At 56.3% G+C, this 15,942-nt stretch overlaps 2 protein-coding genes across 3 annotated transcripts in view; one reads left to right on the forward strand and one right to left on the reverse strand.

The window, feature by feature from the left end:
• The window catches only part of LOC118171893 (actin, cytoplasmic type 5), a 13,356-nt gene extending 13,106 nt beyond the window's left edge, over positions 1 to 250 (reverse strand). For both annotated transcript variants that reach the window (XR_004753444.1, XM_035335354.1), the window contains exon 1: positions 110 to 250. Coding sequence is in view for 1 of the 2 variants with exons in the window: in XM_035335354.1 (XP_035191245.1) it covers positions 110 to 209 (100 nt within the window). In the remaining variant the exon portion in view is untranslated. The remainder of the gene's footprint in view (positions 1 to 109) is intronic.
• A 145-nt stretch (positions 251 to 395) lies between these two features.
• Positions 396 to 15,942, forward strand: part of ARID3B (AT-rich interaction domain 3B) — a 29,913-nt gene continuing 14,366 nt past the window's right edge. The window contains exons 1-4 of the mRNA XM_035336069.1: positions 396 to 463; positions 2,176 to 2,849; positions 10,857 to 10,928; positions 12,447 to 12,519. Coding sequence (XP_035191960.1) covers positions 2,265 to 2,849; positions 10,857 to 10,928; positions 12,447 to 12,519 — 730 coding nt within the window. The 5' untranslated portion in view covers positions 396 to 463; positions 2,176 to 2,264. The remainder of the gene's footprint in view (positions 464 to 2,175; positions 2,850 to 10,856; positions 10,929 to 12,446; positions 12,520 to 15,942) is intronic.

Consider the following 15,942-nt stretch of genomic DNA (forward strand, 5'->3'; position numbering starts at 1 on the left):
CCTGTCTTTCTCCCCAAGAGCTCCCCCCTCTCCCAGCCCCCCTACATCTGCCCAGGGACGCCCCCGGCCCCCTCAGACCGCCGAACAAAGGCGGCCCCCACAGCCCCACCTGCGCCGCCGCCGCCTCGCCTACGACTGGCGGGCCCCGCCCCGCGCCCCCACCTTTTATCCCCCCGGAACCGGAAGCCGCTCCTTCCTCGCCATTCCATTGGCCGCCCCGCCTTTCCCTCTCCATCCCTCCCGCCCCTTCCGGGCGCCGCCGTTGACGGGGCCGAACCCGGAAGCGAGGCGGGAGCTTCCGGTGCCGGGCACCGCCCCCCCCGCCCCTCCCACCTCCCCCGGGGCCCGTTTCCGGTGGGGCTGAGGCGGGGCGGGCCCGGGGCCGGGGGGGCGGCGGCGGCGGGCGGAGCCCAGGCGGCAGCGCGAGGGGGGCCCCAGCCGGCACGGCCGGGCCGCGGCGCAGGTAACGGCGGTGCGGCCGTGCGGGGAGCCCGGGGAAACGGCGGGGGGAGGCCGGGGGCCGGGGGGAGGCACCTCCGGGGCGGTTGGGGGCTGCCCGCGGAGGGGTGAAGCAGCCCCCAGGGGTTTGAGGCAGTCCCCGGGGGAGGGTTTGAGCCCCCTCCCCCCGGCCGTCGGTTGTGGCCGAGCCGCCCCCTCCCGCCCGGGGGTGTCGGGGCTCGGCCGGGGCAGCCCGTTCCTGCGCCGCCCCGCGAGGGGTGCGGGTTGTTCGAAGGCGCAGCTTTGTTCAACGCAGAAACGCTTCGGTAAGGAGGGAGGGAGGGAGGGGGGGGGGGGTTAAATTGCTGAAAATCCGCCCAAAATTTGGCACGTGAGGAACCGGGGGGGTCACCGGGATCGCGCCAGGCCCGAAACTGGGCGTTGAAGCCCCGCCAGCCCCCGTGCCGTCACCCTCCCGCTATCGCGACATGTCGCGAGGCCGGCGCCCGACTGCGGCGCCTCGGTGTCCTCAGCTCCTCCTCGGGGGGCTCTCGAGGGCTGCGCCGGGGCTTCCCCGAAACCCCGCATGGCCCCGCGCGGAGCTCGCCGGCAGCTGCCGCCAGCAGTCGGGCCGCTCATTTCCCTGGTCCCACCTCGGTTCCGTCCCACGCGAGCCCCCGAGGGCCCTCGGATTCCCTCGAGGGCGCCTGGAAGCCGGCCTCCCTCGGGGCGTTGGCTTTGGGCCGGGCCCCGGGAGGTCGGCCTGCCGCGGGGCCGCCGGCGTTGGCTGGGCCTGACACGGCCCCGCTGGTAACCGGCGGGCTGGGAGGCGGCCGGGAGGTGCCTCGGCTTGCCGGAGGTTCGCCCTCCCTTTGTTTCCCCCGAGAGGCAGGGTTTTGTTACCGCTGCACCCCGAAGGGCAGCGGGGGGACCTGTTTCAGCGGCTCCTTGCGCTGAAAAGCTCAGCGGGCCCCCCTCTGCCCACAGGACGCGAAGCCCAGCAGAGGCTGCCGGGCGAGCGGAGGCGCAGCGCTCGGAGCTCCGCGTCTTTTCTGGTGGGTTTTGCCCCAAAGGAGCCTGGCTCTGGCTCAGAGCGGGGACGTGGTAACGTTTCCAGGGCGTTTTCCCCAGGAAAATTGAAGGGGGAGTGGAGGCAGGAGCTGCCCCGTGCCCTGCTGCGTGTCGGGCTGCCTTTCCTCGCGTCGGGGAAAAAACAGCTCCTAAAAATAGGGTTTGGCAGTTGGAAGCCTAAAGGAAGGAGCAAAACAGCGAAAGCATTAAAGACCCGGGAGAGGAGCGGCCCGCGATAACGCCTTGCACGTTTCTTAATAGCAATATGGTGAGGATCAGGGCCCGGCCGTCTCCTTTTAAGGCAGTGTTTTTGGAAGGAGCGAGCCCCAAACGCTAAACCCAGTGTTTCAGGAGCGATTGCTGAGCAGACATGGGAGGATTCCGGGGGAAAACGAGCGGCTGGGCCAGCGGACAAAGGCATTTCAGCTGCTGTCCGTGGGGCACACGAAGCCGAGGTTACAGCAAATGTGTTCGGCTTGCAAATACAATTAAACGGGCTGAAAATTGAATGCGAGTTTGAGCCCGAGGCTGTTAAACACGAAGCTGATTGTTTCACGCTCTCCTGCACAGGAAAGAGTATTGGCTTTGCACTCTATTTATCCTCTTCCTGGGGAAAAGATGAAAGCGTTTTATATTCATACGGACAAATATTTGCCTCTCTTTCAGATTCCGCCCGTCTCCCAAGGCCGGGGCTCGAACCCTGCCCGCTGCAGCCCCAGCCGCCCCCCTCTTTTCCCAGCCATGCTCCGTGCGGGATGAAGCTGGAAGCTGTGGTCGAGCAGCTGCAGAAGCAGCAGCAGAAGCAGCAAAGCCCTCTGCAGATGGATTCCAGGGAGCGGCAGCAGAGGCAGCTGAGGGAAGCCCAGCTGCTCTACACGCAGCAGCTGGCGGTGCAGCAGGCCGTGCTGGCGGCCACGGCGGGCCGGGCTTCGGGCGGCTCCGCCGGGGGTCCCCTGGGCAGAGGCCCGCCCGCCGCCGGCGCCGCACGGGGTTTCGATGAGAGCAGCATGAATTCGGAGCCGGAAGAGGAAGAGGAGGACGAGGAAGAGGAGGAAGACGAGGAAGAGGAGGAGGAGGAGGAAGGCGGGTTGGAAGGCGGAGATCTCGAGGATGGCGCCGATCTGACGGGAAAGGAGTCCTGCTCCGCTCTGAAATACTTCCACGCTCCCAAAGCCGCCCAGCACAACCAAAGAGTGGCCTCTACCTCTAACCCCCCTGCTGCGGGGCACCCGCGGGGACAGCAGGGCAAAGAAGAACAGGGTAAAGACACTACTAAGCAGCCGTTCTCCGGCTCCCCGGCCGCACGCCAGAGCTGGAGGTTGGACGAGCAGCTCAAGCAGGTGAGTGCTGCCCTCAGTCCCTCCTCCCTCCCAGGGCCGTGTCACGCCGCCCGCGTTCTGCGGCCCGGCGTGCTTTGGAAAGAGGGCGAGAGCTGGGCACGAGCAGAGCTGTGCTTCCCCGCTGCGCTCCTCCGGGTTTTTCTCTTAGACCTCGAGCTCAGCTCGCTTTGCAGGTGCGAGTTTCATAAATAAATGCCAGAGGATCGGTGATTCTCTTTGCTATGAGCAGGCGTTTCGGGCAGTACAGCGCTTGTGGGCTGTGGTGGTGCAGAGCTGGCCTGCACGGCCTTTCGGGGACATTTCCAGTGTAGAAACAGGGCCAAAGGACTGCGTGGTTTGAGTGAAAAGAATAAAGAGTTGGCTGTGGCTGCCCTTTCCTAGGGGTGTTAGCCTGAGTGTGAGCGGGGTTAGGTTTTCAGATCGTTTTTTGTCTGAGCTCAAACCTTGCACGGACAAAACCAGATCTGTTTTCTTTCCCTCCTCCCCTCTTGCAAACACGATGGAGTAAAAAGGCCCGAGCTGCTCAGCGGCGGCTGATACGTGTTGAAAAGTTTGCCGCGGGTCACACACACGAGATTATTTGCTTTATACTTCCATGGGCAGTGGTTTGAGGAGGAGTTGTTAAACCTCCAGAAGCCTTATTACCTCTCCCAGCCCGCTGCAGGCTCCTGCCCCGTGGTTTCTGTGTGCTGGCTCCTCCAGAAGAGCTGCCCCGCACGAGGAGCTGCAGGGAAATGAAGGGTGGCCGTGTCAGTCGGGGCACAATCGCTACAGAAACTGCTTCGGAATTTGCAGGATTGTAAAGGCTGACCAAAACTTCCTCTTTCGGGCTGGAGAATGCTGGGCAGCACCCTGCTTTGAGGGGCTCGGCCTTAAAAATAGGCCGAGCCTTTGGCTGTTTGCGCTGCTAGCGTGGCGGGTGCCAACGAGGACGGCGTTGCGCTTCGTGGCAGTTCTTGCCTATCTTGTCAGAGTCCTGTGCATCGCAACGAATTGGCTCGGGGAGGCAGCTCCAAGCGTGCCGGAGCTGGCCGGGGCAGGCACAGGGTGGCAAAGCAGCGCTGCCCAGGCTGTTTCCCACCTGATGTACCACGAACCGGCGCTGGCGCAGCTGCTTTGGCCCAGATCCGCGGCATTTCTGCAGCCATCGAGTGCTTGGGTGGTGGGTGCAGCCTAAACTGCTCTGGTGTCACGCCAGTGTGGTGGGGAAGCCGAGGTGCAAAAGCTCTGGGAAGCAACACTTAATGTTCCCTGTGTCACACGGATCCGTTTCCGTACAGCAGGTAAAGAAAGGAGCCGGTGAAATTCGTGGATGTCGAGGTGATGGAGGAGTACCGGCCCCGCCGCAGCAGCTCTAGGGGTGGGAGAGGATGGCAGGAGGTGGGCAGGCTCTCGTGCTGCCCCAGAGTCGGTGTGTTCCTGGCCCTGAAGGTGGAGTGCTGGGCCACAGGGCGCCTGCTGTGCCCCCGAGGCGTCCGTCCCAGTCCCGCAGGTGAGCGGTGCCCTTCGGGTGCTGCGGCGCGCTCCAAAGGCCCGGTGGAGCCTTGCTGTATTCATGATGCCGGTGAAGTATATTCACCTTGAGCAGGGTAAATATTGCAGATCAGCTTGTTTGCGTTCGCCAGCGCAGCCTGCATACCAGGGAGTAAAAATTTAACCGCGGGACCGGAGCCGGGGAGCTGCGAGGAGGTGGGAACGCGCAGGCAGGGGGGCAGTTCGCTGCCGGGACTGCGTGGGGGGGGGGGGACAGAAACGTGCCTGCGGCTGCAGACTGCCCCCGTAATCCTGTGCGCCGAACTGCAGCACGCTGCCCCGCTCCAGGTGTTCCGTTTGGGGTGTGTACCTCGGAGGTACCGGGCTTTTCCTTTTGTCTTCATCTAAAACGGTTGGTTTTAGGCAGGAAAATCTGGGAGAGGTGCAGAAGGGCCGGCGTTCCGCAGTTGGTTTGCCAAACGATTCCTCCCCTTGTTTTTTTAAGCTGCCGCTGGAGGCTGGAGGCTAATAACCCGTCAGTTTCTGCTGCTCCCAGCTAGGACTGGCCTGGGAGCACCTGTGGTATGCGTAATGGCTGCTGCTTGCGGAGGGGGAAAGTCACTTCTGTTCCTTCCTTCGAGTGTGACTCGTTCCCCCAGAAGCGGCGTCCTTGCAGACGAGCACGTCCTGAACGCGTCAGGCTGAGGCTGCGTGGGAGGCACGCGGCGTGGAGCTGGCAGAAAGGTGGAGGGAGGCTCCCGGCGAGGCGAAGCCCGGCTCTATTCACTGCCGGCCAGCCGAGTAAATAATTGTACGACAAGCCGGCAGACAAAAGAGCTGGCTCAGCTTCTGACCCGGGGGCGGCGGGAATCCCGGCAGCACAAAACAGCGAGGGAGTGGACTTGCTCGTCGGGGAGCTGCGGGCCCGAAAGCAGAGCAGGGGGTGTGCTCGGCTCGTCCCGCTAATCCTGCACGAATCCATCGCCGCTCCCGCGTCCCTCCTCGGAAGGGCGCTGGGGACGCCTGCCTCTCCCCAAAGAAGAAGCGGCTTTGAATTCCCCAGGTGACAGCTGGCAGCTGGTGGGCTGCGGGTTCTCGTCCGGCGGTCCCTCGCATTGCTTGGCAGCGGTTTTGGTTACCGGGGAGAGCGGGGTGCGAGGGGCAGGGCCACGGCTGCTGTCTCTTTGCCTCCTGCCCAAGCTCCTTTTTTCCACCCGGGGCTGGTGCAGCACGAGCAGTTTCGCAACGCTGCTCTTCCAGCGGGCCGTTAGTTTGTGCGTTCCTTTGTGGGATGTAAAAACAAAGGCAAGGTTTCGAGGCAGCGGCTGGTATTTCATGCCCTCCTAACCGCAGCAAGGTAACTCTTGGCAAAGCACGCATCTGATTGCAGCGTAGCTCCTGGTCTGGGCTTTTTTTAGGGTTGTCTCACGTTAGAGCCTCTGAAATCACCGGTCACTCCTGAAAATCCTGACCTAAACTTTTACAAAGGTCACGGTGTTTATTAAGAGAAGTCAGCTTAAAATAATTACTTGGCTTTTGCTCTAGGCTCTAGGAACGAGTGGCTGAGATTCCGTAACCTGAAGTATGTGCCTCGAGTGCTGAGCGTATCCCGGTATTGCTCAGGAGATACTCATTAATCCGCAGGGGGTGAAGGTCCCAAAGCTGCAGCTCGGGCAGCTCGGTTCTTGTCCCCTGGTTATTTTGGAGATCGAGGGCCCAATTCAAAGGCCAGCTCCATTTTACTTCCCATGGGTCACCGTTCTTTAATGTTGTAGTGGAAGGAGGGTGCCATTAACAGGTGATGGCAAATATTTGGTTTCTCGTTTATTGGCAGCTTTGTCCTGCAGGAGCAGGTTGTGGTTTTGAAGTTGCCGATGGCTGCTTCTCCTGAAATTCGTGGCTTAGGTTTGTTTTGGCAAAGTCTTCGCCCCTGGGGCAGCCTGCTGCTGCTGTAGGAACTAACCGGGGGTTTGTATGGATGTGCAGCTTGAAGTGCAGCATCAGTGGCTGGAGCTTGGTTTAGAAAAACACACCAAAATAACCAAAGAACACGTGGGAGAGGAGAGCCAAAAACCATTTGTGGTAACAACCCCAGGAGCCCGGTTTCCAGCCCTCGGCGCGCGTGGTTGCGCGCCGGCTCCCGGTGACTGAAGGTGTCCCTGGCTTTCGGTGCTGCAGGGCAGAACCCGAGGTTGGTACTCAAAGGGAAAATGGGCCCGCGGGCATAAAGCAACAGGGACCGCATCTGTCTGCAGGCAGCCTTGAAAAAGCAGTCTCACGTGCCCGTCTGTCTTCTCCCTGGCTGGAAGTCCCGCGGGTAGCTGCTGCTGGTGCCGCCTGAGGGGGAGAGGCTCGGAGAGGTACAGAGCTGCCTAAATCGGCAGGTGGGGACATCCCGTACCCGCTCTGCTGCCCGCCCGGGACAAGGCTGCAGCCTACACACGGCGTGAGTCGGGGCATTCCCCCAAATCCTCATCTCACGGGACAAGTGCACGGGACTCATCGGGGCTACACCACATAGCAGCAGCTGGGCTGTATCTGGCAGCAGAGCCACAGGGCGAGGAGCTCGTTTGTATCCTGGGGAAGATGCGGCTCATTTTAGGCTTCATTCAGGCACTAAATTTATCTTCGGGAACAGTCGCAGCTTGTCTTCCTCGCTGCCAATTTGTAGATATTTAGCTCGCAGCGGAGATGGTAGGTGGGAAGAGCTCGAACGTGTTGCATTCTTCTGCTTCTGTTTTCTCACTTCGGGGTGGATCCGAGAACCTCTCGGGTGGCGGCGAGAATTTCTCTTCCCATAGCCATGTTAACGCCGAAGGAGCCTCCTTGTCACCCGGGCTGTGGTTAACTCCTCCGAGTGTTTGTGAATAGGAGCCATTCACAAAGAGCCCGACTTTTCCTTTCGGGTGAGGAAATAGATTCCTGTTTTGCAAGTAATTGTGTCGGGGCTGCAATCGCTAGGTTGAGGGAGCACAAAAGAAACTTTATAAAAACGGGTAATTAATCTGTTAACTCGGGTCCTTTCTTCCCTTTCCTTTCCCATCCTCCCTGCCATTCCTGACATCACTAAAATGTTTTCAGCAACGAGCTTTGAAGCTGGAGATCCTGAATCGAGCTCTGTTATTAGGCGGAGTGGGAAGGGTTTATTCCAGTTCCAGCAGGGCTTTACCAGGCGGGCTGTGTCCGCAGTAATTATAACTCGCTGCGCCATGCTTGAGAACTTGCAGCTCAGGGCAGTAGTCCTGATCTTATCAGTGTTTTGTACTACAACAGTTTTCTTTATAATGGCATCTGTTTCACTTCCTAAGGCTTAACTCTACCCACAAAAGGAATTTCTGTGGATTCCCTGATAATCCTGAAATTGCTGCCCCTGTACCTTTTCATTGACTCTGCTTTCGGTTAACCCAGGGGGTGAGGGAGGGGCTTGCTTTTCCACCGCCACGCTTTGCCGGGTCCCGGCGTGGATATTTCGGCCGATTTCTGGCCTGAAATCTGCATCAAGGCTGCAGGTCTGCAGCAGAGGGGCACAGATTTCTGAATTTCAGGCCACGAGGTGTTCTTTTCTTTTTGGTGTTCAGCAGGTTAGAGTTTACCTTCGGAATAGTTTCGTAGTCTGGTAAAACCTTGGTAGAGCAGCGGAGCTGTTTTTCTCTGACCCTTAGTATGTCCTTAAGATTTTGTCCCTTCATGTTTTGCTTTTACAGAGCACGGCGTCTTGTCGCAGCACCTGAGGGAGGGATGTCCTGCAGGCAGGGGTTCGGGCTGCTTGTTCGTAAGGTTTTTGTTCTCAGAAGGGTGAGCTGGATGAAACGGGAGTGTCGCTCTCCTTCCCGTCTGCTGGGTAACCCTTGCCTTGGGGGAAGGGGTTAACTCTGCCTTTCGAACACGGGATTGGAAACCAAAATTGCTCTGGACATCTGAGCTTCCCTCTAATAAGATATTCCAGGTGGTTGGGGAGTAATCCTGAAATAGCCGCAGATATAATTGCTGCTGAGGGCAGGGCTGCAGCCTCGCGGGGAGCGCTGCGGTGCCCCCGATGTGTGCCTGGGCGCGGGATGCTCCCTGCCCGAGCAGCGCCGGGATGCTCCTCCAGCCTTTTTTCTGCAAGGAACTGGGAATAAACCCGTGCCCGCAGTGACTGGGAGCAGTGGGAAGGGCTGTTTGTCAAGCACCACAAATTCCCTCAACACCGGGCGGTGGAGGGAGAGGCAGGGCTCTCCCCAGAGAGCGAGCTGCCTCTCCGCACAGTGTGTTTTCCTTCCTGCTCCTACTGCCTGACTTATACAAAGGTCTTTTAATGACCTGTGAGGATATATTGATTTCTCAGGTTCCTGCTGCTCGTACAGAAGGCTTCTCAGCACAGGGCAACTTTGTTTTCCTAGGAGGAAAGGAGAGGAAGTTCGGTACCCACGCTTCCTCCGGGCTCTGTCGCTGTGCAAAATGTATTTTGTGCTCTGAGAGCAGCACCCGCGGCACCTTCGGGGGGCTCTTCACAGGCTGACCTGCTCCAGTTGTGCTCAGGTCGCTGTTCCACCACTGCCAGGAACCATTTCCAGCTTGTAATAGAAGCAGTATGACCCGAGGTAAAGTGCTTTTAACCCAGTGGCTGCGGGGTTTCGCCCGGCACAGTCACACGTACTGCGGGTGGGAGGACTGCAGATGCTCGTCCTCAGCTGCCGATGCCACCTGCAGTCCCTCACCTCGGATCACTCCATGTCACGCCAGGTGACAGCCAATTTTCTGGACATATGGCAAAACACGGCCAGCTTTAAGCTCCTTTTCACTAGCTAGGGTGGGGGGAGAGCTACATCTGTGCTCCCAAGCACCTCCCGATGGCGGTGCATACGTTCTGTTTATTTGGTACATCAACCCTTCACCTTGGGCCTTGTTCCAACGACCTTTTCTTCAAAGAAAACAACAAAATAGCTCCTGAAGAGGCTGTAATCCCGTGGAAAGTTGTGCCGAAATTTTATTAAGTTCAAACCCACTGGCAGTGGAGAACTGTCTTCTCGGAGCTCCCTTCTCTTCTCCTGTCCTCAAACGTAGTGGAATGAGCTCTCAGCAGGACCTGAGTTCGTGATGAAAACTAGTGTTTGGCTTCTGGAGCACCCACCTGTGGCTCTAACACCGTGAGCAGGTTTGTCCTGGGGATTTATAGCCAAGCACAAACTCGGGAAGAAGGCAGCTCAACACTCCGAAAGCCGTTTTGCCTTGGATTGGGAAAATTCAGGGGTGCAAAATAACTGCTGCCCTCGGAAGAGGCTGGCTTGTTTCCTGCTCTGGCTGTTCGCCCAGGTTTGTTGAGCTGAGTGAAGTCAGTGGGGTTTTAGGAGCAGCTGGATGTTATCATAATTGGCAAACAAAAAAAAACACAAAACACCCGTGTTTTTAATCTCTGCTAGCAAAGGACACCCAGCTGAATCCTCCTGCGAACAAAACCGGTCTTCAGATCTCTTCCTAGCGAGGGCTGGGAATTGATCTGCTGTAATAAACAGCTGACATAACAGAAGTGGCAATAATCCCCCATTAAATATCTCTCAGTTGATGGGACTCGCCGGATAATTGACTTTCCAGCAGGAATTACTGGCTCAAACTAAATCAGCAGGCATTAGGGCAGCTCACTGCAGTGGTTTTTAAAGGGGGAAATGTGGCTTTGCCTGGCCTTGACAAGAGCTATTCATCTTTCTAATTCAATGTGCGTGTCACAACCAGATGACTCGGAGGTTTCAGATATTGGACCACCTCTAATTCATGTGCATTTTCGTGCCAGGGCCTCTTGCTTTCTTCGGCTCTCTTCTGCCTGCTGCGTGTTTGTGGGGGCAGAGGGTGGGCTGAGGCGCCTTGCCAGGTGGAGGTGGCTACGCCGTATCCTCGAGGGGCTCCGAGGCACTTTCCATGTAAAGTTTGTGGTTTAAAGATGCTCCGGCAGCTTGCAGCATCGTTGCGCTGTTCTCAGTCCTGCCACGCAGCCAGGCGCTGCCTCTGCTGGTTTCCAGCCCTGGTGCTGGTTGCGGGATGATGCTGAGTTACCAAGCGCACCAAGCCTAACTGGAGTAACCCTTGTAACGCCTAAGAAGAATGAATCTTTTTCCAGCAAAGCTGGATTTCCATTTCTCTGTGGAACAGCCAGATTCGGCAGCTTGCAGGAGTAGAGGTGCGGGGGTGGAGAGGAGCATTCCCGTGGTACCATCTCCCGCTTTCTCTGTGGCGTACTCAGGATTTGCCTTTGCAGGCAAGCCCGGGGAGGCCAGAAGGGCATTTCCAGGTGTGGCAGGGAGCAGCTCCTTCATCTGGCTAAAAGGACAGGAAGGAGAGCCCTGTGTAAGCGGGGGACGGCTGGGCAGCACCCCCACCTTCCACCAGGGACTTTTAGCGTGTACGCTGGTCGAAAGCTCTTTCTAATTTCTTTGGTCTCAGCCATTCCCTGCCTTTGCGTGGTGGTGCGCCCGTAAATGCACATTTGCAGCCTTCTGGAGTTGTCCCCAGAGCCTTTCCCTGGCACCTGTTTCAGCCTCTCCTTCCTCTCCCCCCTAGAACGGCAACGTGACCTGGAGCGATGACGGTGACGGCTGCCGAGGAAGAGAAATTTCACGAGACTTTGCCAAGGTCAGTGCGGTCACGGGGATTTGGGGGGAGGGACTGACTTTGGGGTATTCTTCCCCTGAGCTGAGGCAGAAGGACTGCTGAGCCCTCCCTGTTTGGTAGTTAACCTGTGAGAAAACTGCTCTGTCCTGCAGCCTGCTACCAGCCTGCAGAGTTGGCTCGTTTGCCTGCGGTCTCTGGAATGGAGCTGGAGCTAAGCCATCGTAACCAGCCTCCTCGCCCTTAAAACCTTAGCAGTACTCTCTCTGGCTGGGAGAAGAGCGTTTTGTTTCTGGAACCCCATTCGCACTGTGGTAATAGATCTGAAAGTGGCAGCAATGTGTCACGTCAGCTGGAGGAATTCATTTTGAACCGAGCTGCCTTTCTCAAAGGGTGCAGCTAATTGCTCTGCAAATACAGCGGCGTGTTTTCTTCCCAGGGCTCGGTGTGTGAGCAAGCACAGGGCTGCACAGGAAAAGCACCCCAAAGCCCCTCCTCTTTTGGGCTAGAGGAGTACTGAGCAGCTAGCAGCACCTATAGGGGCTCCGAACTACATTTTCCCCCCAGTGAATCTTGCTTTTCTGTTGATCTGTTTCACAAGAGTAACTGCAACCAGCAAAAGGTTGCACGGAGTTACGCAAGTCTTCCTCAACGCAAGCAAGAAGGAATTCAAATCTGCTTTACATGCAGCGTTGTCTTCTGTCTTGCTCCATATCCTCCCGTATCTCGGTGGTATTGACTGCAGCCCTGTCACGTTGTGGCCTCACAGGGTTCTTGACAGGTGAAAATGAGATTTTCTGTGCCAGAGGCGATACTTGTACCTGTCCCTTCTGGAAAATCAGCGGGTAACGGCCGCGTGCTGCACCTCTCCTTTGGAATAAGCTTCCTGTGGAACTGATTGGATTTTGAAGCCTTTTGGTAAAATGATATCAGCACCAAAGTGTTTCCAGGCTGATTGTTCCTTTCTGGCTTATTTCAGAGCAGCCTGTCCTGCCAGGCATTAGTTACAGGAAAGCTCTGTCCTTTCACCTCCCCCTTCCAAGGGACTTGATTTGTCACTTAGGTGACAATCCCCAAAGAGGGGAACCACAAGGCTAGGAGAAGCTGCAGAGAATTTCCCACATGGTTCCCCAAAGGTACGGACCACTAATCTGCCCTAACCACTGTTGCGTTCATTTTGGTTGTCTCATCTCTTCCCATCTTGTCTTCATAGTTTCTCTCCCCTTTGCTTTCAGCTGGTTTCCATCCCTGCTCTGCAGCAGTGCTTCCGTTACCCGAGTTGAATCCTGTTCCCTTCCAGGTGCCAGTCTGCACTGCCCCGGGACAAGTTTCTGAGGGGCTCAGCAGGGCAACAAGCCATAAAGAGGCTCTTCAAACTATCGCGGTCCACTGAAGAGCACAGCACTCCATCCTCATTTTGCCTCCTTGCCTGCAGCTGCCTTTCCCCCAGTACAAACCCCAGATCTGCTGGAGCAGGCTAATATTGTTGCTTTATCTGCTGCCTTGCGGACCGGGCCTTTATTTTTGTTTTCCCCCTTCCAGCTTTATGAACTGGATAGCGACCCTGAACGGAAAGAGTTCCTGGATGACCTCTTCATCTTCATGCAGAAGAGGGGTGAGTGAGCTTTTGTTTGAACTTGTTAAGGGAAAGGGGGGCTGGGGGGTTGCCCCGGCAGGCTGAGTTCTTCCCTCCTGCGTTTGAAAGAACAAAACCAGCCCTTGAACTTGCAGATCAGATGGAAGGGCAGGGGTAAGTCTCAAGATATTTACCTTGGGAAATAAGGAGCTCAGCAGGAAACTCTTGTACCCTGTAGCCTCATGTCACAGACGGTGTTTCTCTTCCCTCACTCCTGCCTAGTACTGAAAGTGTCCATGCATCAAGAGCCTGAGCGGCCTGGTTCCCCCAGGGTTTTTGAAACTAGGCTGGGGATTTTCTGGTCTCCCCTTCAGAATAAGCTGCTCAGGTGGCACGATCACACATCTCGTGTTCTGCTTCGGTGGCATGTGGAAGCCAAGTGTGAATGCCGTCACACGCTGTACAGGGTTCACAATCTGGGGCCTGGAAAAATAGAAAAAGCCAGGTTTTCCTTTGGATTTACAGCATGTCAGCTTTCCACGTAGTAACCCTGCGTAACCGAGTGTGGGAGCAAACAGTTCGAAACAGTTCTCACATTCCTTCCTACAGTGTCAGCAACTTGTGTCTCTCCTGGCTACAGGGATGGTGCTGCATGTGTGAAGCAGCTCGGCTGAGATACCCTGAGTCTTTCCAGCCCCTAAATACCAAAGCTGAGTTCCCTCATTACAAAGTATTATAAAATAAAAGAATAGAAATGTATGGTTTTGGGGAAGACAAAGGACGTGAAGCTGCAATCAACGGTACTGTTTCATGTCGTGCTTTTATTTCAAACTTTATTGATGGTTCAGAACTTTCTGTTGGTTGAAACACCCAGGGGCTCTGAGTATACGTGTCAGGGCACTGAACGGCTGTGGCACTGCCAGTGTGAAGGGACAGCGCTGCCTTACCAGGAGTTCAGCTAGGGGCTTTCACATCTGGGGCTTCCTACACGATGTTTTGTTAGCACTGACCTTGGAGGACATGCCCATGGAGGGAGCTGTTTAGTCACCTGCCTCTGAGTGTTTCTGGTAAATCCTTTGTGGGGCTCTTTTCTTTTACCTCTCCAGGCATGCCAGGCCAGTCTGACTTGTCTAGCAGAGATTTCTTCTGACAAAAAGCACTAATTGTGCAATGGGCCTTTTGATTGTTTCCAAAAAGTCTGCTGAGTTGTGAAGGATAAGTGTGAAGAGCAGACATAAAAGGGGCCCTTTGCTCCCTTGTGGCTCAGCAGCGTGCTGGGCCAAACAAACCAGCTCGTGTGCACTTGGAGGGGGGCAGCCCTAGTGCCACCAGCGGTGTTATGCCCTGAGAATCTCGTAAAGCGTGAAGACGCAGGATCTGCCTCATCTATTTGAAGGTTACCTGGTCGCAGGATTGGAGCTGGAGTCTCATTTCCAGTTGGTATTTGAGCCCTGAATCTTTGGGTGCGTCCCCTTCTGTGCGTGACTAGACCGCTGGACCCGTTCGGCTATTCCGAATGGGAATTCCAGGCACAGTTATTTCAAGTCCTCTTCCTCTCCATGTCTTTCTCCCTGGCATGGCTGGAGCTAACAGCTGACCTGGTGCATTTTAATCCAGAAGCTTGAGGTTGTGCTTCCAAGTCGGTTGAAAACTGGAGCTGGGCGTTGCTGATGTTTTTGGCTTTCATGTGCAGAGGCATAACGAGGCTTAATTAGTTGACTCGCAAATGTTAACCTGAGCTCGCATATTGATGCAAGGGCTGGGATGACTGACATCCAGGACAATCTGAAGGGTGTGATTGGCAGCAATGGAAACCTCCAGATACCCAGGGAGAAATCTGCTTAATACTTTAGTGTCTCCTTCCTATTACCGTTTAATTATTTATAATTGACACCTTCCTGGTGCAGGGGCTGAGCTGGTCACCAGCTGGCTGCTGTAGGAGTTTAGCTTTTAATCATCTGGGCATTTCCAAGTGTATTTGTTTTCTGGAGGCTCCCTTGTTTTCTTGCTCGCGAGAAGGCTGGGAATGAAATCGAAGAGCCCCGCTGCCCGTGGGGGAGAGGCGTAGTGAGCTGCCAGCTTTCCACCAGAGGACCTGAAAATATTTGGCCCTGAATGGGGAAACGGGGCTAGATCACAGGGAGCGATGCAGTTTGGGGCTTATTTTGTATTTTGGCCACCCCCAAAAGCAACAGGAAGAAGGAGGTGAGTTTCTTTAGGTTGATGCGAAAATTGAGAGGTGTACACTGAAGTGAGAGCTGCCTTCTGGCTCTGATCGAGCTGCTGTGCCTTACTGCAAAGCCCATTTTAGCCCCCCTCTCAGGGGCTGTATTGTGCATTTATTTGCCACGTCTCCTCTCCCCGCCGCCCTCTGCAGCTGACTGTGTTCTTGTAGCGAGCAGATGGACGGGCCCACTGCGTGCCGTATCCTGGTGTGTCCCAAAATCCGGGGGCTTCTACAGCAAAATTATCACAGGGCAACATTCGGACTTCAACTTCTGCTCCTCTGGCTTTACATCCCCAAAAAGCAACCTCAAACAAACGAGGCTGAGCAGCTGCCCTGCCCTGAAAGGGCCCTCCAAGGCTGGGTAAAGCTGAGGCCTCATTGCACCTGAGAGCCAAGTGCCGTGTTTCTTAGCTTCTAGGTGTGAAGAGCTGCTTCATTTGCACCTTGTGTCGGAAGGGAATGGAAGGCAGCCGCGCTAATAAACACTGCTGGTGTAGGGTTGGGGGTTTTGCGGCCATCCGGGAGCATCCAGAGCGCTGGCCCTTGCCTGGGGCTGGTGGAAAGCACAGGCTGCCAGCTGATGCTGAGCCGAAAAGCCTGATGTGAAAGATAAATGCAGATTTCAGGAGCTCCTGAGTAAGAGGAGGGATGAAAAGATTTGGCTGTTGGTGCTGCCGTTTGGAATGTACCTAGCAATGTGAAGCCATGAAACAGGCTTAATGCAGATCAAATGTGCAGGTCTCATCTGCCTCTGAGCACAGCAGGTTGTCGCTGAACGACCACAGCTGCAAGCGATAAAATGGCCCTTCGGTGGCAATAACGATGGAAGGGGGAGATGAGAGGGAGGCTGTAACTCTTCCTTTGTTGGGCGTTTTATTCCCTGTGTGGGGTTCGGTGAATGGGCCCCACCCTGGCGGTGATTGAAGGGGCAGATGGGGCGAGGAGGGGACACCAGGGCTCGGTGCACGGCTCCCTGGGGACCCGTCCCACGCCACGACCAACCTGGCGCAGCTCCACGGGGACCACGCTGGGTTGCTGCATCCCCACTCCCTTCCTCAGCTCAAGCCAAAGGCTCTTTCCTCCTGCCGAGCTCCTCCTGCGTCGCCGATCATTTTGCAGCACTCGTGTATCCAAAGTGAACTGGGCAAGAGGGTTTTCGGGTGCCAAAGCTAAAACATTAACACAGGATTAACTCCAGGAACGTCCGTGGGGAGGGACGTGTCGTGAACCTGTGC

The sequence above is a fragment of the Oxyura jamaicensis genome, chromosome 10 (assembly GCF_011077185.1).
Source record: "Oxyura jamaicensis isolate SHBP4307 breed ruddy duck chromosome 10, BPBGC_Ojam_1.0, whole genome shotgun sequence".
Classification (NCBI taxonomy): domain Eukaryota; kingdom Metazoa; phylum Chordata; class Aves; order Anseriformes; family Anatidae; genus Oxyura; species Oxyura jamaicensis.